General features: G+C 43.5%; 1 protein-coding gene across 5 annotated transcripts in view; it reads left to right on the forward strand.

Annotated features, from left to right (window-relative positions):
* Positions 1-22,373, forward strand: part of OSBPL1A (oxysterol binding protein like 1A) — a 221,838-nt gene that overhangs the window by 174,632 nt on the left and 24,833 nt on the right. For all 5 annotated transcript variants that reach the window (XM_004020467.5, XM_012103464.4, XM_027960780.2 and 2 more), the window contains one exon: positions 7,267-7,342. In XM_004020467.5, coding sequence (XP_004020516.1) covers positions 7,267-7,342 — 76 coding nt within the window. The remainder of the gene's footprint in view (positions 1-7,266; positions 7,343-22,373) is intronic.

Below are 22,373 nucleotides of genomic sequence, written 5' to 3' on the forward strand. Positions count from 1 at the left end.
GAAAATTTGATTATCTGTGTTCTTCATGCCTCACTTACCACTTATTCATATCTTTCATTTTTTTGCTGGTTTTCTTCCTGTTGCTCATTTTAACTTGAGATGTTAGGTAAAGACATACAGCATCTGTTAGCGTGCAAAATACTCTGCAATGTGGGGCATGCAGAAGAGAATAAGACATAGTCCCTGATCTCAGGAGGAGCTACAGTCTCTAGTAAGTGACAGATGTGTACAGAAATAACAGAGGATATGAATGAAGACAGGGAAAATGAAAAACTATGGAATTTAAGTATACCATGGAACACCAACAAACCTCGTTTCTTGAAATTAGCACATTGGAGTGCATTTAAAATTGCATTGCTTAGAGATGTCTGGCAAACACATAAGCATCTCTCATTATTAGAGAAATGCAAATCAAAACTGCAATGAGTTATCACCTCACTACCCATCAGAATAGCCATCATCAGAAAATCTACAAACAATAAATGAGGGAGATGGTGTGAAGGAAAGGGAACGCTCTTGCACTGTTGGTGGGAATGTAAATAGATAACAGCCACTTTGGAGAATGGTATGGAGATGCCTTAAAACACTAGACATAAAACTACCATCTGACCCAGCAATCCCACTACTGGGCATATACCCTAAGAAAACCATAATTGAACATTGGCATATGTACCCCAGTGTTTTTTTGCAGCACTGTTTACAATAACTGGGGCATGGAAGCAACCTAGATGTCCTTTGACAGATGAAATAGATGAGGAAGTTGTGATATATGTGGGATATTACTCAGTCATAAAAAGGAACAAATTTGAGTCAGTTCTAGTGAGGTGAATGAACCTGGAGCCTGTTATACAGAGTGAAGTCAGAAAGAGAAAAACAAATATTATATATGAATGCATACATATGGAATCTAGAAAAATGGTGCTGATGAACCCGTTTGCAGGGCAGGAATACACATGCAAAATAGAGAACCGACTTTGGACACAGTGGGGGAAAGGAACGAGAGGATGGGATGAATTGAGAGAGTACAATTGAAACGTATACATGACCATGTATAAAGTAACTAGCTAATGGGAAGTTGCTGTATAACACAGGGAGCTGAACCCTGAACCAGTTTTTTAGATTCAACGTATAGGCGACATCATCTGTATAGCTCTTTCTCTGTCTGACTTCACTCAGTAGGACAATCTCTAGGTCTATCTCGGCTGTCCCTTTTCTCACTGCAGATGTAGCCTCCACCTGAAGTAGATCAGCCAGCCATATCACCCTGCTGGAGATTAGTCCTGGGTTACGGAAATGGCTACCCACTTCAGTATTCTGACCTGAAGAATTCCAGGGACTGTATAGTCCACGGGGTCACAAAGGTCAACTGAGTGACTTTCACTTTCATGCTGGGAGGCAGGGGCATGGGCTGCAGCCCTGGATCCCTTCCCCTGGGTCTTTCCTCCCCTTTTGTGAGGGCCTACACTGCATGTGCTGTTCCCATGGGACACATCCATGCCCATTCCTAAGACCCAGAGGAGCTCAGTGGCCTGGTAAAGACAGGCGCATCTCCCAAAGGTATGGGGGCCAGTGGTCTGAATTTTGCACAGCATGTTCAGAGCAAGGGGAACCCAGCACAGCCTTTGTGAGTCACACTTCACGTTAACTCGGTTCAGCTGGGGGTCTGTGTACACCCTGTGATGCAGGGCGTGGTGTCGGGGCAGCGGCTGAGCCCTGAGCAGCACGGAGATGAAGCAACTGGGATGGGACCTTCCTTTAAAGACCAGTCATTGTGCCCTTGTGTCCACAGTCAGAGTGGCATCTGTATGGTTGAAAATAGAACCGGGCCACATCGCTCTCAGTCCCTGGTACAGGGTGTTTTCTCTCTGTGTGAAGGGAAAAAGGAAGCATAGAATTCAGGATAATGACTCTCAGATAAACTCGAAGGCAAGAGAATGATTGATCTGTGTGCTCAGCCTGAAAACTCTGAGGCCCTCTCTCCATGGTTCTGATTTCTGCCTGGAGTAACACTGCCTCATCCAAGATCAGTAGGGAATTCTTATTATTCTTCCCTACCCCCGTGTGGAAGGAGTGAACATTTGAAATATAGAAACATACCCTTTTAAGTACAAATCATTTTCTTTAAACTTTGATCTACCTAATTTCAAAAAATCCATTCCCTCTGCTTCTTTAGATAATACTGCAGATTTCACCTCCTCTTAATGATTGGGCTGTGGACTGTGTTGCTTCTCATTGACTTTAGACTCATGTAAGTGAGTAATTTTGTGCTCTTCTCTACAGTCTGAGAGCAATCCTAGCCTTTTGTGTTCAGAAGTAATCACGGAAATCCATTATGTCCAATAGTAGACACAGGTGATTTTTGAGCATTTGAAATGTGTCTAGTGTGACCACCAAGAAGCTGAGTCTTTAGTCTTACTTAATTTTAATAAGGATAGATTTTATTGTTAATTTCATAATATAGTTTGTAAAAGTGAAGCAGTACAAAGTATTTTGCCGTTAAACATAACATTACTGCTTTGGTAAGACTGCATTTCATTTTGTTAAAAATGTGGTAGCTAAATTGAGATGTACTCTAAGTGTAAAATCAACACTGGATTTTGAAGACGTGGTGTGGGAGAAGTATAAAATATCTCACTAATATTTTTACATTGATTACATTTGAAATGATAATATTTTGGACCCTATTGGGTTTAATCATAGATATTATTAAACTTAATTTATCTTGTTGCTTTTTTTTAAAAAGAAAAACACTGCAAAGTTTAAAATTATCTGTGAAACTCTCATATTTCTGTGATACAGTATACAGTATGTATTAGTTGCTCAGTCATGTCCAGCTTCTTTGTGACCCCGTGGACGTAGCCCGCCAAGTTGCTCTGTCCATGGAAGTCTCCAGGCAAGAGTACTGGAGTGGGTAGTCATTCTCTTCTCTAGGGAATCTTCCTGACCCAGGGATTGAACCCAGGTCTCCTACATTGCAGGCGAATTCTTTACCATCTGAGCCACTGCAGAAGTCCCATTTCTATGATAAGTCTCTCAACTTTGGCACTACTGACATTCAGTTCAGGTCAGTTCAGTCACTCTGTCGTGTCCGGCTTTGCGACCGCAAGGACCACAGCACGCCAGGCCTCCCTGTCCATCACCAACTCCCGAAGTTTACCCAAGCTCATGTCCGCTGAGTCGGTGATGCCATCCAACCATCTCATCCCCTGTCTTCCCCTTCTCCTCCTGCCCTCAATCTTTCCCAGCATCAGGGTCTTTTCAAATGAGTCAGTTCTTCACACCAGATGGCTAAAGTATTGGAGTTTCAGCTTCAGCATCAGTCCTTCCAGTGAATATGCAGGACTGATCTCCTTCAGAATGGACTGGTTGGATCTCCTTGCAGTCCAAGGGACTCTCAAGAGTCTTCTCCAACACCACAGTTCAAAAGCATCAATTTTTTGGCCCTCAGCTTTCTTTATGGTCCACCTCTCACATCCATACATGACTACTGGAAAAACCATAACCTTGACAAGATGGACCTTTGTTGGCAAAGTAATGTCTCTGCTTTTGAATATGCTATCTAGGTTGGTCATAACTTTCCTTCCAAGGATCAAGCATCTTTTAATTTCATGGCTGCAATCACCATCTGCAGTGATTTTGGAGCCCCAAAAAATAGTTAGCTACTGTTTCCACTGTTTCCCCATCTATTTGCCATGAAGTGATAGGATTGGATGCCATGATCTTCATTTTCTGAATGTTGAGCTTTACGCCAACTTTTTCACTCTCTTCTTTCACCTTCATCAAGAGGCTCTTTAGAAGCTGGATGATTTTTTGGTGTGGTGACCTGTCTTATTCCATGTGGGACGTTTAGCAACATCCCTGGACGAGCTGATGGAGACCAACTTCCCACCCAGCGCAGGAATGCCTGTCAGGGCCATGACCGAAAGGGATCCTCCAGCATCTGTTTGAAGCCCTTCCTTGTTGAGATCTCTTGTCTCCCCTATTTCGAATTAACTATAAGACAGGTTATATTTTATGTTAGCTGTTATGTTGTTATTTAGTACCTAAGTTATGACCGCCTCTTTGTGACCCCATGGACTGTAGCCCACCAGGCTCCTCTGTCCATGGGATTCTCCAGGCAAGAATACTGGAGTGGGTTGCCATTTCCTTCTCCAGGGTATCTTCCCGACCCAGGGATCGAACCTGTGTCTCCTGCATTGGCAGGTGGATTCTTTACCACTGAGCCACCAGGGAGGCTCATAGCTGTTATGTTAGCTTTATAGAATGTTAGGTTTATAGTATAGTTACCTTGGCTGTCCTGTAGCTTCCACCAGTGACCCTAGTGTTGATCTCTTAAGTAGCACAACATAAACCAAATTCTTTTTTTTAATTTAGTTTTTAATGGAAGGATAATTGCTTTATAATATTGTGTTGGTTTCTGCCATACATCAGCATGTATCAACCATAGGTATACACATGTCCCCTCCCTTGTGAACCTCCCTTCCACCTCCCACCGCATCCTACCCCTCTAGATTCTTTATGAAAGGAGTAATGTGTACCAAAAGGCCTTATAAATTTCCAAAACTCATTCATCAAATACTTAAACCTCTATTCCGAGTAAAGCTTGGATGTCTCTTATCTCCTGCCTTCTTGCTTGTAAAATATGTCCTTTTTTTTTTTGTTCTTCTTGCCTTTAATTAGAATAGTAACCTATACACATACATTTAATGTAAGCATCTGTTGGGGACAATACAGTCCCTTATTCAGTTTTCACAAAACTTATTTTAGGCTCATAACTTCCTAGACATAGATTTTGCTTTTTAATAGACAAGAGATGAAAAATGTAGTTGATATGCATCTCTAAAACTGTATTATACATGCAAATGTTAGGTAATGGCAGAGATTCTATCCCTTGATTCAATTGTTCACATCATCGAGATTGATAGTCTTAGATTGTATAGAGAATGTGATTTCAGTACCATCTGTGGCCACTTATCCAGCAGATTGGGCAGATAACAAATCTGCCAAATGAGCAGTGTATGTTCCTAAAAAAAGGAAAATCAGAAGGATTCTACCACGGAGGATCTTAAAATATTATTTATTTTAAAACTTAAAATTTTAGTAACTTGTATAATTTGAAGTAGTTTATAGAAATAGATTCTATAGAAGGTAAAAATTTTAATATTTTCTTTTTTAATTTTAATTGGAGGATAATTACTTTACAATATAGTGCTGGTTTTTGCCATACATCAACATGAATTGGCCACAGTATACATGTGTCCCCTTCATCCTGAACTGCCCCCCTGCACCTTTCTCCCCACCCCATCCCTCTAGGTTGTCCCAGAGCACCAACTTTGGGTGCCCTGCTTCATACATCGAACTTTCACTGGTCATCTATTTTACACATGGTACTGTATATGTCTCAATGCTCTTCTCTCAAATTTTCTTTAATATTTTAGTTACACGGGTATGTTTCAAACAGCATTGGAAAACCAGCACCCTTGACCATAACCTAAGATAATGGAAAAGAAAGCATCATTATAAGGGTGTTTCAGGAAGTTGTTCGGGGCACCCCCTGCTCCTGCCCCTGGTAGTGCTGAGATCTCAGGATGCCTGAGCTCCGGTTTGTTGCTCATTGGAACAGCAGACCCTTCGCCGACAACAGCCACCCTCCTCTCAGCAACTTCTCAGCTCCTGCAGAGGCTTTGGGAATGTTCCTTCTCTAGAGGTTAATTTGTAGAGGATTTTCCCGTATATCCAGAATTGGTTGAGTTTGGTTCAGTATCAGTACCTCTGGGAAAGTACTGATATATGATGCCCAGCCTAAATTTTACTTTGGGTTTGGAGTTGGCATTTTCCCATTTAATTTCTTAAAAACAATCTGATAATAGGTTATCAGATGGCATTTTTGTTTCCATTATTTAATAGCTAAAGGAAAATAATTTATTGAGTATCAGAATGTGAGAGGTCTGTCTTAGACCAGACAGCAGGTCAGATATGCCAGAACAGTGTCCCTTTGAGGTGGTTTGAATAGCTGGACAGCAGCGCAGGAGGGTTAGGAGAATTCTGATCAGGACAGCTGTGAGGATGTGGGGCCAGTTGATCTGCTCTGAAATTTTTGAGGGCCCAAAATAGCAGTGACTGGGAATATAAGCCCAGAATGACCCTGTTTTAGCCTCTCTATGATGATGCACCTTTTTTCCAGTTTTGTTGAGAAATAATTGATATACCTCACTAAGGTTAAGGTGTACAGTACAGTGGTTCGAGTTACATATATCTTACATTTTGCAGTATTGTGACATGATTACCACAGTAGATTTAGTCATCATCCATTCACCTCTCCTGGTGATGAGAACTCTAAAATCTACTTTCTTAACTTCGCTATGTATCTTAATTATATCTTCCAGTGTTACCTATAGTCACGTTGTACATTATATTCATGGTACTTCTTTATCTTATAATTGAAAGTTTGTGCATGTTGACCACCTTTCTCCATTTCTCTCCAGCCACAAATCTGATCTTTTTTCTGTGAGTTTTATGAGGCTTTTGTTGTCATTACTGTTAGATTCCACATGTGAGATCGTGAAGTATTTGTCTTTGTCTGACTTGTTTCACTTAACATAATACCTTCAAGGTCCATCAGTTTTGTTGCAAATGGTCAGGTTTCTGCATTTTTTTATGGTTGAATAATATTCCTCTTTGTGAGTGTGTGGGTATGTGTGTCTGAGAGAGAGAGAGAGAGAGACAGAGACAGAGAAGTACATACCACATCTTACTGTCCATCTATCAGTGGACCCTCAGGTTGTTACCATGTCTTGGCTTTCATAAATAATGCTGCTATGAACATGGGGATGGAGACATCTTTTCAAGTTAGTGTTTAATGTGTTCCCAGAAGCAGAATTGGTAGATATTATGCGAGTTCAATTTTAATCTTTTGAGGACCCTCCACACTCTTTTCTGCAGTGGTTGTACCAGTTCACAGTCCCACCAGCAGTGCACAGCTTTCATTTTTCTCCACATTGATGTCAGCATTTGTAATCCCTTATCTTTGGGTGATGCTATTACAGGTGTGAGGTGATGTCTCATTGTGGTTTTAATTTGCATTTCCCTAGTGACTAGTGATATTTAGCATCCTTCGTGTTGTTGCTTTTGCACATGCAGATTTTTACGTGCATATTAATGTCTCCTTAATGTATGCCTGTGGCTTTCGTGGTGATGACAGTAGCTTCTTTTCCCTACTGCCAGTGCTATTAAGGTTATATTGTTTTTCTTTTCTTTTTTTCCTAGAACAAGCCTGCCCTCCCCTATGTTTTCCAGAAATGACTTCAGTATCTGGAGCATCCTCAGAAAATGTATCGGAATGGTAAGTTAACTCTGATTTCCACAATATGAAGCTGATATGTGTTTCATGCATATCCTTGGAAGAGAATCTTAATGTTGGCATTAAGTGATACACAACGTTTCTGAAAACTTTTGAGAATCGGAAATTAGGAAAATTCTTATCACTAGGTTTTCCTGACAGAATTTTAACCATTTATTATGTTATTTAATATGACTTTCATGTGACTTTTCATTATAAGGAAATAGGAAAAGAAAATGCTCTTGCCTCATTGTCACACCACATTTGTATGTACCCATGGGATTACTCTGGAGAAGGCACTGGCAACCCACTCCAGTACTCTTGCCTGGAGAATCCCATGGCCGGAGGAGCCTGGTGGGCTGCAGTCCATGGGGTCGCTAAGAGTCGGACATGACTGAGCGACTTCCCTTTCACTTTTCACTTTCATGCATTGGAGAAGGAAATGGCAACCCACTCCAGTGTTCTTGCCTGGAGAATCCCAGGGATGGAGGATCCTGTTGGGCTGCTGTCTCTGGGGTCTCACAGAGTCAAACACGACTGAAGCGACTTGGTGGCAGCAGCAGCAGCATGGAATTACTCAGAAATACTCTCAGAAAGAACAGACTCCCCACAGTATAGAATATAATTTCACTTACACTTCTGTGCACAGAGCAGATTTTTGTACTTTGTAAGTGTGGTATATGTCAGACATTTGGAATGTATTTTTGCTTAGTTATCTGCAGGTGGATCTGATTTTTCGGGAGGAGAGAGATGGATGGCGAAACTGAGTATTATATAAATCCTACGCTTAGTCACTTCAGTTGTGTCCAACTCTGCGACCCCATGGACTGTAGCCCACCAGGCTCCTCTGTCCATAAGTTTCTCCAGGCAAGAATGCTGCAGTGGATTAACATTTCCTCCTCCAGGAGATCTTCCTGATGCAGGGATCGAACCTGTGTCTCCTGCCTTGCAGGCACATTCTTTACTCTCAGAGCCACCTGAGAAATCCATATAAATCCTTAGATTCCCTTTAAAATAGTAGTCCACGTCACTACCTTATGCCAGTCAGACTTGGATTCTGAGTAAAGTTCTCTTACTTCTTCCAGCATGACCTTTGACCAACTAGAATGATGAAAATTTTAAAGCATGTGAGTCTTGAGCTGCTAAAGAATCTGCTTGGGCATGACGTTTCTTAATTTTGCAATTTAAAGTGCATCCTTAGTACCCCAGGAACTGTCCCTGCACTGGGAAGTGTACTGTGCTCCATCGTTTCAGGCGTGTCCGACTCTTTGCGACCCCATGGACTGTAGCCCACCTGGCTCCTCTGTCCATGGGATTCTCCAGGCAAGAATACTGGAGTAGGTTGCCATTTCTTCCTCCAGGGGAATCTTCCTGACTCAAGGATCAAACTTGCATCTCCTGTGTCTCCTGCATTGCATGCAGATTCTTTACCCACTGAGCCACCTGGGAAGCCTACTGGGAAATGTAGTCACTTCCTAAACATGTTCATTCTGATGTCTGAAATCCTTTTCAGCTGCTGGGGTGCCCATGTTAGCATTTTTCAAACACTCGGGTTCTCTGCATGCAGTAATGTCATCTGAGACTTCCTGAACATAATGTCCAAGGAGATAATCTCAGAAACATCTATTTTAAGGGCTTCCCTAGTGACTCAGTTGGTAAAGAATATGCTTGCAATACAGGAGACACGGATTAGATCCTCAGGTCGGAAGATCCCCTGGAGAAGGAAATAGCAGCCCACTCCAGTATTCTTGCCTGGAGAATTCCATGGACAGAGGAGCCTGGCAGGCTACAGTCCATGGGATCACAAAGAGTCAGACATGACTGTGCAACTAACTTTTGCTTTCACTGTATGGAGAGTAACTCAGCTAACCTCTCTGTAGCTGGATAATAAGATTTATGCCGGTCTTACCACTTCCTGTCTTTGAGACCCTGGGCAAGTTGCCTTGCTTCCCTGAGTAAAGTTAGAAGAATAATTATTACTTTATAGCTGTGTTGAGAGATACATAAGATAACTTATGTAAAATGTCATGACAGTCCCTGGTTTAGCTTAATGCTCAACATCATTATCAATAGTTAACGACACTTAGGGTTTCCCTGATAGCTCAGTTGGTAAAGAATCTGCCCGAAATTCAGGAGACCCCAATTCGATTCCTGGGTCAGGAAGACCCAGTGGAGAAGGAATAGGCTACCCACTCCAGTGTTCTTGGGCTTCCCTGGTGGCTCAGATGGTAAAGAATCCACCTGCAATGCTGGAGACCTGGGTTCAATCCCTGGGTTGGGGAGATCCCCTGGAGGAGGGAAAGACTACCCACTCCAGTATTCTGGCCTAGAGAATTCCATGGACTGTATAGTCCATAGGGTCGTAGAGTCGGACAGTACTAAGAGACTTTCACTTTTGGTTTTCAATCACATTTAATCAGAACACCTGGGCTCTAACTCCATTTTGTTTACATTAAGACTCATCAGGACAAGGCAAATGTATATATTCTTAAATAAAATGTTAATTATACACATTAATCTCTTAACTGGAATTTTCAGGACAAAAAATGATATCCTATAGAATTAATATTTTCAAACCCTTAGTAAACGTAATTATCAGTGAGATCCAATATGTAAGTATATCAGTATGTGTGTGTTTAAAGCTAGTTTCATAAGAAATGCTCGTCATTAAAACAAATGATATTTTTCTGTTAGATCAATGCTGACTCTAGCTCATTAAATTGATTTTGTAACCTGCTAATGAAAGAGCTCCCTGGTTACTCAGACGGTAAAGAATCCGCCTGCAATGCGGGAGACCTGGGTTTGATTCCTTGGGTCAGGAAGATCCCCTGGAGGAGGGGATGGCAACCGACTCCAGTATTCTTGGCTGGAGAATCCCCAGGGACAGAAGAGCCTGGCGGGCTACAGTCCATGGGATCGCAAAGAGTTGGACACAGCTGAGAGGCAGAGCACAGCGCAGTGTATAAAATCCACAGTTACTGTAGAATTGGAATCACGTTTGTTGAGTCAACAGAATTTGTATGAAAACCAGATGTGGTTTGGTGTTTTTTGGTGATCAGGGAAAGTCCAGCTTTCTGTATTTCTCTCTCTTAAGTCTGTCTCCTGCCATCTCCTGTCTCACTGGATGTCAGAGTTAGCAGTAGTGTCCTGAGTTTGTTCAGGCTACTAACTGACAGTCATCTGGTGTATGTGTCAAGCAAGCATTATATCTAAATGGAAATTAACCATCCTTTTAAAGATGGTATATAATGTTATGTTGGCATACTTGGAAAGATGCGCTATTTCTTCAGAAGAATGGCTTTACCTTTATTTTTAGGTGCAGAACTGTTTGTACAGAGACAGGCTGAATCATAGATAAAGCAAATAAAAACAGAGCTGTTTGGGTTGAAAGGGGACCATGGCGTGTTTTGAAACTTGTGTCTGTAGAACTTTCTGAATAAAATCATAGAGAAAGAGCTGCAGAGGAGGCAATATTCGGGGCAAGTGTTCCCTGGTGATGTTTTGTAAGAGAGTAATGTTCTAGATGAATATTTATTCATGTGATCTGGCATTTGGAAGTATTGTTCTTTGGGCGCTGTTGTAGGTTCCCCTCTAAAGGGCAGGAGAATCAGTCCAAAAGGGCCAGCATTGTGCACAATGGAGATTTAAAGTACAGCAGGTCTTGAGAGAGAAAGCAAGTAACATCCCCAGAGTAAATTTTTAAAGTAGTTTTTGGTATCAACCTCTCTCATATCTGCCTCCTTCTCTCCCCTCCCAAGGAAAATAGGTCAAAAATTAGAAGGTATTAGCATTCATAGGGAGAAGGCAATGGCACCCCACTCCAGTACTCTTGCCTGGAAAATCCCATGGACGGAGGAGCCTGGTAGGCTTCAGTCCGTGGGGTCGCTAGGAGTCAGACACGACTGAGCAACTTCACTTTCACTTTTCACTTTCATGCACTGGAGAAGGAAATGGCAACCCACCCCAGTGTTCTTGCCTGGAGAATCCCAGGGATGGAGGAGCCTGGTGGGCTGCTGTCTATGGCGTCGCACAGACTCAGACATGACTAAAGCGACTTAGCAGCAGCAGCAGCATTCATAGAGTATTAACATTCATAGAGTTTATTACCTTAACTTCAAAGTGTCAGTCCCAGGTGGTGCCAGTGGTAAAGAACCCGCCTGCCAATGCAGGAGACATGAGAAACAGGTTCAATCCCTGGGTCAGGAAGATCCCCTGGAGAAGGAAATGACAACCCACTCCAGTATTCTTGCCTGGAAAATCCCATGGACAGAGGAGCCTGGTGGGCTACAGTCCATGGAGTTACAAAGAGTTGGATAGGATGGAAGCAACTTAGCACCCCTCAGGTAACAGCCTGTGTGAGGTGCTAGGTGGCTGTGAAACCAATTGGGATTCGAATTTGAAGTGAAGGTAGATTTGAAAACTCTCCCACTGCACTTTGGTGATTCTGTTCCACTTAGCAGTCCAGTCACTTGGCTTCAGGTCCTTTCTGTGTGAGTAGCTCTCAGAAGCCATGGACAGACCCTTCAGCTAGCTCTTCCCATAGCTTCACATTCAGTTTCTTCTTTTCATGATGAAAAGAAAGTGTCGGTCGCTCAGTCGTGTCTGACTCTTTGTGACCCCATGGGCTGTAGCTCACCAGACTCCTCTGTCCATGGGATTCTCCAGGCAAGAATACTGGAGTGGGTTGCCATTCACTTCTCCAGGGGATCTTCCCAACCCAGGGATTGAACCTGGGTCTCCTGCATTGCAGGTGGACTCTCTACAGTCTGAGCCACTAGGAAGGCCCTGGCTTATCTTTTTATGATAAGAAGTCTCAAAAGTTGCAGAGGAAATCTGATACACACCATAGCTTTTCATGACATCTCTGTCGACTTGAGCGGTGAGAGCAGAGTGGGGAGAGTGGACATTCTGCTGGAAACCTCCCAGTCCCCTCCCAGCTCTCGAAATCAGTGCTCCTCATTTATGATGTTGTAGTTTATGGCATAGTGTCAGGAAGCCAGTAAGACATGGCTTTTAAGAATCCATGATAGGCTCTTGCCTGCCAGATGTGGTCTAGGTATAGCTTCATTTTATCAGGAAGGAATGGAGGAGGAAATGGCAACCCACTCCAGTATTCTTGCCTGGAAAATCCCATGGACAGAGGAGCCTGGCAGGCTACAGTCCGTTGGGTCGCAGAGTCGGACACGACTTAGCACCTAAACACCACCAATCAGGAAAGAAAGTCAGTGTCTTCAGGCATGTGACGTCCTGGGCCTGAGGACCTGCTCCAGCCAGGCTTATTGTGCTCCATCCTCCACTGCCACACACAGGACACATTTTCCTTTGCTTTCTTTCCCAAAAGAACATAGAGACTTAGATTTCCAAAACTAATGACACCCTTTTTTTTTTTTCTCCCAATTTGTTTTGGACAGGATTATGTTACCCAATGTTGGGTTATATACTACATGAAATGAATACTTTACATAACTGGAATTCAATCCTAAGTCTCTCTGTGATTGAAGCTTTTACTAAGCAAATTCCCATCTGAGCATTAATACTGGTGTTGGTTGGGAGTTTGAATTCTTTATTCCTTATTTCCTTACTCCCATCGTCCTTTAAAGGATTCTAATGTCATAATCCCATTGTCTTCTGTGTCCCCTGTTTTCTTTCTCCTCTTCTCTCCAATCCTTTTACGATTTGTCAGCAGGACTCACCCAGTGGTTAGGTCATGGGTCACCATGCTTAGTGACTTTGGAAACCAGAGCCAGTGCCAGGTTGAGCAACCAAGACATCTGGACAAAAAATTTGAGTAGGTGCCTGCCCCTGCGGGCACTTCTGCTAAATGTCTTGGAGCCGTAAATATTAATGTTCAGTTCAGTTCAGTCGCTCAGTCGTGTCCGACTGTTTGCGACCCCATGAATCGCAGCACGCCAGGCCTCCCTGTCTATCACCAACTCCCGGAGTTCACTCAGACTTGCGTCCATCGAGTCCGTGATGCCATCCAGCCATCTCATCTTCTGTCGTCCCCTTCTCCTCCTGCCCCCAATCCCTCCCAGCATCAGAGTCTTTTCCAATGAGTCAACTCTTCGCATGAGGTGGCCAAAGTACTGGAGCTTCAGCTTTAGCATCATTCCTTCCAAAGAAATCCCAGGGCTGATCTCCTTCAGAATGGACTGGTTGGATCTCCTTGCAGTCCAACGGACTCTCAAGAGTCTTCTCCAACACCACAGTTCAAAAGCATCAATTCTTCGGCACTCAGCCTTCTTCACAGTCCAACTCTCACATCCATACATGACTACTGGAGAAACCATAGCCTTGACTAGACAGACCTTAGTCGGCAGAGTAATGTCTCTGATTTTGAATATACTATCTAGGTTGCTCATAACTTTTCTTCCAAGGAGTAAGCATCTTTTAATTTCATGGCTGCAGTCCCCATCTGCAGTGATTTTGGAGCCCCCCAAAAATAAAGTCTGACACTGTTTCCACTGTTTCTCCATCTATTTCACATGGAGTGATGGGACTGGATGCCATGATCTTCGTTTTCTGAATGTTGAGCTTTAAGCCAACTTGTTCACTCTCCTCTTTCACTTTCGTCAAGAGGCTCTTTAGTTCCTCTTCACTTTCTGCCATAAGGGTGGTGTCATCTGCATATCTGAGGTTATTGATTTTTCTCCCAGCAATCTTGATTCCAGCTTGTGTTTCTTCCAGTCCAGCATTTCTCATGATGTACTCTGCGTATAAGTTAAATAAGCAGGGTGACAATATACAGCCTTGACGTACTCCTTTCCCGATTTGGAACCAGTCTGTTTTCCATGTCCAGTTCTAACTGTTGCTTCCTGACTGCATACAGATTTCTCAAGAGGCAGGTCAGGTGGTCTGGTATTCCCATCTCTTTCAGAATTTTCCAGTTTATTGTGATCCACACAGTCAAAGGCTTTGGCATAGATGTTTTTCTGGAACTCTCTTGCTTTTTCCATGACCCAGCGGATGTTGGCAATTTGATCTCTGGTTCCTCTGCCTTTTCTAAAACCAGCTTGAACATCAGGAAGTTCACAGTTCATGTACTGCTGAAGCCTGACTTGGAGAATTTTGGGCATTATTTTACTAGCATGTGAGATGAGTGCAATTGTGTGGTAGTTTGAGCATTCTTTGGCATTGCCTTTCTTTGGGATTGGAATGAAAACTGATCTTTTCCAGTCCTGTGGCCACTGCTGAGTTTTCCAAATGTGCTGGCGTATTGAGTGCAGCACTTTCACAGCATCATCTTCCAGGATTTGAAATAGCTCTATTGTAATTCCATCACCTCCACTAGCTTTGTTCGTAGTGATGCTTTCCAAGGCCCACTTGACTTCACATTCCAGGATGTGTGGCTCTAGGTGAGTGATCACACCATCGTGATTATCTGGGTCGTGAAGACCTTTTTGTACAGTTCTTCTGTGTATTCTTGCCATCTCTTCTTAATATCTTCTGCTTCTGTTAGGTCCAGACCATTTCTGTCCTTGATCGAGCCCATCTTTGCATGAAATGTTCCCTTGGTATCTCTCATTTTCTTGAAGAGATCTCTAGTCTTTCCCATTCTGTTGTTTTCCTCTATTTCTTTGCACTGATCGCTGAAGGCTTTCTTATCTCTTCTTGCTATTCTTTGGAACTCTTAATGTTAGATTATTATAAAAGGGTGAGGAAGATCTGTTATATTGTAAATACTAAGTTACTAAAGTGGAAATATTCAATCATTCTTAAAGTTACTCAGTACAACCAAATTCCATAAGAGATTTGAAAACTTTATCTGGTTTTTTGCTCCTTTAACTCCTATTTCCGCTCTATATTTACTATAGAGTATTACCCTAACCCAATTTTTTTCATCTTTGTAAGTCTTCTATTGAGTACTGTATCATACTTTGCTATCCCAAAAATATAGAGTAAAATTAAAATTTAAGTATTTATATTTTATGGCCATAAGACTTGAGTACTAGAAGTTTCAATTTCTTCTTACATGAATGATCAAAATAACAAATGTTACAAAGTTTATGAAACTGTACCACAAAAGATAAAATGTTATTCATTAAAAAGGATTTTTTCATTTGGGTTAAGATATCTGAGAATGAATTTCATGCATTGCTAGAATGAGACAGGGCAGTAACAGTTATGTTCTTATTTTTTAGTAGATTTGAAGATTAAGAAGGCTTGCTTATATTAATAGATGGGAGTAGGAGTTCTGTGTTTTTTTAATATCTAGCAATATCATCCATTCTTTGGCCTTTTCCCGACTGTACGTTGAGTCAAATGGTAATATATCACCCATCAAAAATAATTTTTTATGATCCACAAGTTGACAGCTCAATTAAGACTTCTTTTAACGTTATTGGAAACCACATTAGAAAACTCTTAACTTGCAGGAGATTTTGTTACCCTCCCTGGAGTCCTGGGCGTCTGGGTCTCTGGGAAATGCAGCGGAGCTGCTTCGCCAGGGCTCTCAATTTCTGTTCCTATAACTCACATCTACTTTGCAATACTGAGAGTGGGTTGAGAAAACGGAAGATATTTTCCCTAAAACGTACCTTGTATAATCTTTTTTTCATGAAATTCTTTTGTCTTACCATGAGCTTTAAATGTTTTCCCTGAAAACCTTAGACTCCTCTCATTCTCTTGATGCAGAGTACCTGCCAAGTGACCTCAGACGCATCCCCGGTCAGTCACTGTCAGGACTGTGATGTTATTTTGGGGTTCAGATAAACACGTTGGTCTGTGTCACGACAACTGTCTCATTCTTGAATTCTAAATATAAGCTCTAGATAAGATCGGAGCTTTGCCCAAACGGGTACATTATAACATAAATACCGACTTAAGAGACAGGAGGCAGAAGAGGCAAAGTAGTTAAACAAAATGTGTCATCTCTACCACCCCACTCTACAGTGATCTGAAATGAATATCCGAGAAGTGACCGGAAGACCCTGCTTCTAATGTCGGGTCTTTGTCTTATGAGAAACAACAGGCCTTGACTTAAGGAGATTTCCTTGGTACGAACCAGTACTGTATTTCTTTCTTCTTTTTTTTCAGCTTTTTATTTTGCATTGGGATACAGCCAGTTCACAGTGTTGTGATGGTTTCAGGTGAACAGCGAAGGCCCTCAGCCATGCATATACATGTATCCATTCTCCCCCAAACTCCCTCCCATCCAGGCTGCCACATAACATTGAGCCGAGTTAGCTGTGCAATACCATAGGACCTTGTTGGTTATCCATTTTAAATATAGCAGTGTGGCCAGTACTGTATTTCTAAACTTCCTTTGCTTGGCGTCCTGAAGATTTTCACACATTGGGGCAAAACTGCTACGCTAGGATTCAGGATGGTGTAAGGGGTGGGGTCTCCCACCCCTCCCTGCACCAAGTAAATGAAAAGTGAAAATGTTAGTTGCCCAGTCGTGTCCAACTCTTTGCAACTCTGTGGGCTGTCCATGGAATTATCCAGGCAAGAATACCGACGTAGGTTGCCATTCCCTTCTCCAGGGGTTCTTCTCAACCTAGGGATTGAACCCGGGTCTTCCGCATTGCAGGCAGACTCTTTATCAAACAAAGGGCGTTGTAAAAGAAGTGGGAAAAGGGCCACAGAGTGACTTCCAGTGCAGGTGCATCCTCGGCCCATCAGTTCTTAGGTAGGCGCGTGTGGAGGGTGAGCACCCATGGGTCCGTTCCCCTTCAGCATCCCTGCCCACAGTCACAGGGAACCTTCGGGGACTACAGTGTGGAGACCGTGGCTCTGGTCCAAGCGTCCAGCCAGTGCTTTAGGCATCCTTCCATGTTCCCACCTGGTGCTGGTCTAGTAAGAGGGCTCGCGCAGCCTCCCAACCCTGACAGTGTACAGCTACAAGACAGGAAGAACAGGAAAGGAATATATTGCCCTTCAGTGCTTTTCTTGTCTTTTTCCTCCATGGTGTTGTTTTTTTTTTTTTTTTTTTTTTGCCACTGGCTGCATCCAGCTATCCATGGTGTGGTTCATTCAGTTCACACACAGACACCCCTGTCCGGTGTGTAGTTCCTTTGTTTCTGGGTGGCGTGCTCCCCAGGGCTGGTCTGTGAGAGCCGAGGAGCAGAGGTGTAACCACAGAAAGAGGCAGGAGAGTGGCAGGCTTGTTCAGTCTGTTCCTCCAGAGTGGTCCCCAAGGGCTGTCCTGCGAGGTCTTGGTGTGGCCACTTTGGGTGTGATTGGTGTATTAGGATGGCAAGAACCCCTCACGTGATGGTCAACTTACAGAGGACAGACCTCTTGTGGAGAGGGAGGGGACTGGGTAGCATGAGATGGGAAAGAGACCTCTGACCGTCCAAGGCCCTTCTGTGTAAGGAGGATACATTTTCACGTCTTTGGTAGCTGTGCAAGGTAGGAGGGCTGTTGTGGAGAGAGGATCCAGTGCCAACGTTGGCACACCCAGGGGACAGAGCCCAGGCTGCTACCAGTGCTGCCCGTCAGTGAGGAACCTAGCAGCCCGCCTAGTGCTTGGGTTGCACACCTGGGTGAGCATCCTGCCTACTGGCAGACTTAGCTTAAGACCCAAGCTGAGCTGCTCTGTCTAACCCGGGTCTTAAATATTTGCACGGTTGGCCATTATGATGCTAGGCGTAACACTTATAAACTGTTTCTCATTTCAGACTTGGCCTTGCCTGTGGGTTGTTTATATAGTGCTTAAGGGACAAAGCAGCCTGCTTTTTTTTTCTTCTCAGTTTGTCAGCTGATGAGAAGCTGCAATTAAGAGTTTCTTCGGTTTCATCATTGGTTGCTATTAATTTGCATGGATAAATTTAAACTTTGCTTTCAGCTGGGTCACAAGGTAGAATTGCCTGGCATAAATATTTAATTTTTCCAGCTGACTGAAGCTTTCAGTGATAAAAGCATTCTAGCTCATGTTTCTTCCTGAAACTTGACCTTCATAATATGCATTGTTGTTTTTCCTATTACTGGAATATATACCCTATTCATTGGTTGTATACAGCATCTAGAGAATCCAGTACCAAACTTCATTGTCTTGTAAGTAAAAGTGGTGTCTCTGTGAATTTCCAAGAGGGAGCGAAATATAATTTGTATTGCCAAGTTTTTCATTATATATCCATTATATAAATTTCATTCTATAAATTTAAATTAAGCAATTAAAATAATTGTAAGATTTAGCTCAGTTCAGTCACACAGTGATGTCCGACTCTTTGCGACCTCGTGGACTACAGCATGCCACGCCTCCCTGTCCATCACCAACTCCTGGAGTCCACCCAAATCCATGTCCATTGAGTCGTTGTTACCGTCCAACCATCTCATCCTCTGTTGTCCCCTTCTCCTCCTGCCCTCAATCTTTCCAAGCATCAGGGTCTTTTCAAATGAGTCAGCTCTTCGCATCAGGTGGCCAAAGTATTGGAGTTTCAGCTTCAACATTAGTCCTTCCAATGAACACCCAGGATTGATCTCCTTTAGGATGGACTGGTTGGATTTCCTTGCAGTCCAGGGGACTCTCAAGATTCTTTTCCAACACCACAGTTCAAAAGCATCAGTTCTTCGGCACTCAACTTTCTTCACAGTCCAACTCTCACATCCATACATGACCACTAGAAAAACCATAGCCCTTGACTATATGGACCTTTGTGGACAAAGTAATGTCTCTGCTTTTTAGTATGCTGTCTAGGTTGGTTATGGGGCTTCCCTGGTGCTCAGACAGTAAAGCATCTGCCTTTAATGAAGGAGACCCAGGTTCAATCCCTGGGTTGGGAAGATTCCCTGGAGAAGAAAATGGCAACCCACTCCAGTATTCTTACCTGGAGAATTCCATGGACTGAGGAGCCTGGTAGGCTTACAGTCCATGGGGTCGCAAAGAGTCGGACATGACTGAGCGACTTCACTTCACTTCACTTCTAGGTTGGTTATAACTTTCCTTCCAAGTTTAATAATAATTACAGGCTAATAGAGGCAAAAAAAATTGCAAGTTCATTGCTATATTTTAAATAATCTGTTAGACTGTTCTACACAGTCGAGGTGGTTTTTATGGTTGTCTGGATCTGTATTTGTATGTTCTATCAGGGCTTTTTCTGTCCCTTCCACTCCCTGTTACTTGGGCCACAAGCTTGCCTTTTCATTTTCTTGAGTGCTTGCATTCTGAATTACTGAAAGAAGCAGGAGGAAGGTGTTTAAATTATTCTTGATGACAAAATTGGATGTAAAGACCCTTTTAGAATTTGGGAAGCTTTTCAAATGATTAAAAAGGAATCTGCCCATTGAATGGATGATAAAACCATGTCCTTTGTGACTTGGTCTCCAGAGTTGACACCACACTCTTTCATTGACTTGCTGATTCATATGAAGTCTAACCAACAGGTGCTAAATAGCCAGTATCTAGCAGGCTTGTGACTGTCCCATTCTTGCTTGTTTATTTTCTCAGGAATATATATGTGAGGGTATGGCAATGCATAGCATAGAGATAAAAGATTAAGGCCCTAGGCCTGGATTCCCATCTGGCGTCATCATCATTGTCTAGTTGCTAAGTCATGTCCGACTCTTGTGACCCCCATGGACTGTAACCTGCCAGGCTCCTCTGTCCATGGGATTCCCCAGGCAAGAATACTGGAGTGGGTTGCCGTTTCCTTCTCCAGGGGATCTTCTAACATAGGACTCGAACAGGTCTCCTGCATTGCCGGTGGATTCTTTACCGACTGAGCTACGAGGGAAGCCCTGAGCCACCGTGATTATGGTGTGTGCATAGTGTGTATGCGTGCGCTCAGTCGTGTCCAACTCTTTGTGGCCCCGTGGACGGCAGCCCACCAGGCTCCTCTGCCCGTGGAGTTTTCCAGGCAAGAATACTGGAGTAGGGTGCCATTTCATACTCCAGGGGATCTTCCCAACACAGGGATCGAACTCACATCTCTTGGATTTCCTGCTTTGGTAGGCGGATTCTTTACCAGTAGCGCCACCTGGGAAGCCCACCATCATTATGAAAGCAGCAGGTGTCACCCACTGGCATATCTTTTGTTCCCTCAGTGAGTGTTTAATAGCCATTCTAGTATTTTTAGGGGAAAAGTTCAAATTCAAACTTCCAGGTAAAGTCCTTCATTCCTTTACTGAATAAATCCTTTTAAAATTCCTTTAAACCTCACCCTGCTCGTGTGCACCACAAAGCAAAATGTAGAAACGAGAGCAGAGTCAGAAATGGCATCACTCATGTCACATACCGTCAAGGGCCAGGGCTCACATCGCCACCCTGGTGAAGCCCCTGTCGTCTTGGCGATTGGACCCGACAGCCAGCCTTGGCAGGACTACACGATGCCTCCCGGCTGGGGCGGGGAGGAGGGGAGAAAGAGGTGTCCTTCCCTCACTCCCTCACCTTTTAAGGTCAGAACTCAAGCCACACTGCCCCCAGGGTGGCGCTTCTGCAGCTTGGCTGCCAGGTGACAGGACACGGTATCCCAGCCTTTGAAGCCACCTTGCCTCCTCACAACCTTGGAGGGCTTGGCCGTCTTGCATGTGCTGCTAACAGTAGTGATCCCATAGTTGACATGCATTGCTCGCCTAATGTATGCCTGGCGCTGTTGTGAGTGTTTCGTGTGAGCTAACTAATCTAATCCCAAAAGCGAAGTCCCCGCTTGGTGGAGAAGTGACACCAGCATTAGGTAGCAGGGGCGTGTGCTCTCAGCCCATTCGTTTCTTTTGTTCTTTTCAAGTTATAAGATGCATACAGTGTAATGGTTACCATTCTAACTGGAAGCGTGCGGTTCAGTGGCATTTGTACTTTATCCTTGTGCTGCTTCACCGCTCTCTCTCCACGAAACTCTTTTCATCTCACGTAGCCGATGCTCTGCATCCCTGGGTCAGCAACGCCCCCTCTGCCCCTCTCCCCCACACCCAGCCCTGGCAGCCACTATTGTGCCCTCTGTTCAGAAGGCCTTCTTTCAGCCACAACACTCTGCTGTCCCGGGACCCCAGGACTGGACCATTCTGAGTGTATCTAGCTGCTCCTCCTTTTCCATCATGCCAGATACACTGTATTTCTTTTGTCTAATTTATGACTAGCAGAATGTCAGCCTGTGTGTCCTAAGGTGGTCCACTTTCCATGGTTCCAGGTTGTCAGCTTCCCCATCCCTTCCTTTGGCCAGGCTGAAAGTGTTAAGATTTTTAAATTGTATCTCTTGTTTTACCCCTGATTGTAAGAGAAATACACGTCCCTTTTAGGAAATTTAGAAAATACAGAAAAGCGCAAAGATCATCAAGATTACCTGGACTTCCAACTCCTAGAGACAACCGCTGTTAACTTTTTGATACCGCTACCTTCTAATATTTCTCTATATAACATAGAGTTTACAAAATATTTTTAAACATGTTGCATTGTAACCTACTTTTTCACACATTTTCCCATGTGAACTAGCGTGCATCATTCAGCAAGAGGGTTCTGAGCTCAGGGAGTTTGTATTCCGGTGAAAGAGTTGAGAGAGGCTAGTGCTTTGTGATAAACGCCCAATCGGAGTAAACTCGGGGACAGTGGGAATACACGGGAGCACGTGGGGGCAGGGGCACCTGTGTTGTGCTCTGTTCTGAGGGCATGAGGACACAGGCAAGTATGAGCTATTATCCCTTCCCTCGGGAATTGTATCACTGGGTACTTAGCAAGTTGTGTTGGTTAATACTTCTGACATAGCAGCAGGTCATCCAATCTGTGATCAGATGCTCACTTGTACAATACAGATTATGTGTTCCAAGAGCTGGGAGAGATGAGAAATCAAGGAGGAGAGGCTTGAACTGGGCTTTGAAGTTCTACCGGGGAAGAGATACCCCCCCCCCCAAAAAAAAATTATGGGAAGTGAGGGCATTCCGGGTCAGGATTGGCTATGACAAGACATTTATGTTTTTAAACATTAATTAATTAATTAGACTGGGCGGGATCTTTAGTTGCAGCATGTGGGATCTAGTTCCCTTGAACAGGGCTCAAATCTACACTCCCTGTATTGAGAGTGTGGAGTCTTAACCACTGGACCCTCCAGGGAAGTTGCATAATGAGACTTTTAATCTGGTGTCTAAAGCAGTGCCTGGCACC

The sequence above is a fragment of the Ovis aries genome, chromosome 23 (assembly GCF_016772045.2).
Source record: "Ovis aries strain OAR_USU_Benz2616 breed Rambouillet chromosome 23, ARS-UI_Ramb_v3.0, whole genome shotgun sequence".
Classification (NCBI taxonomy): Eukaryota; Metazoa; Chordata; class Mammalia; order Artiodactyla; family Bovidae; genus Ovis; species Ovis aries.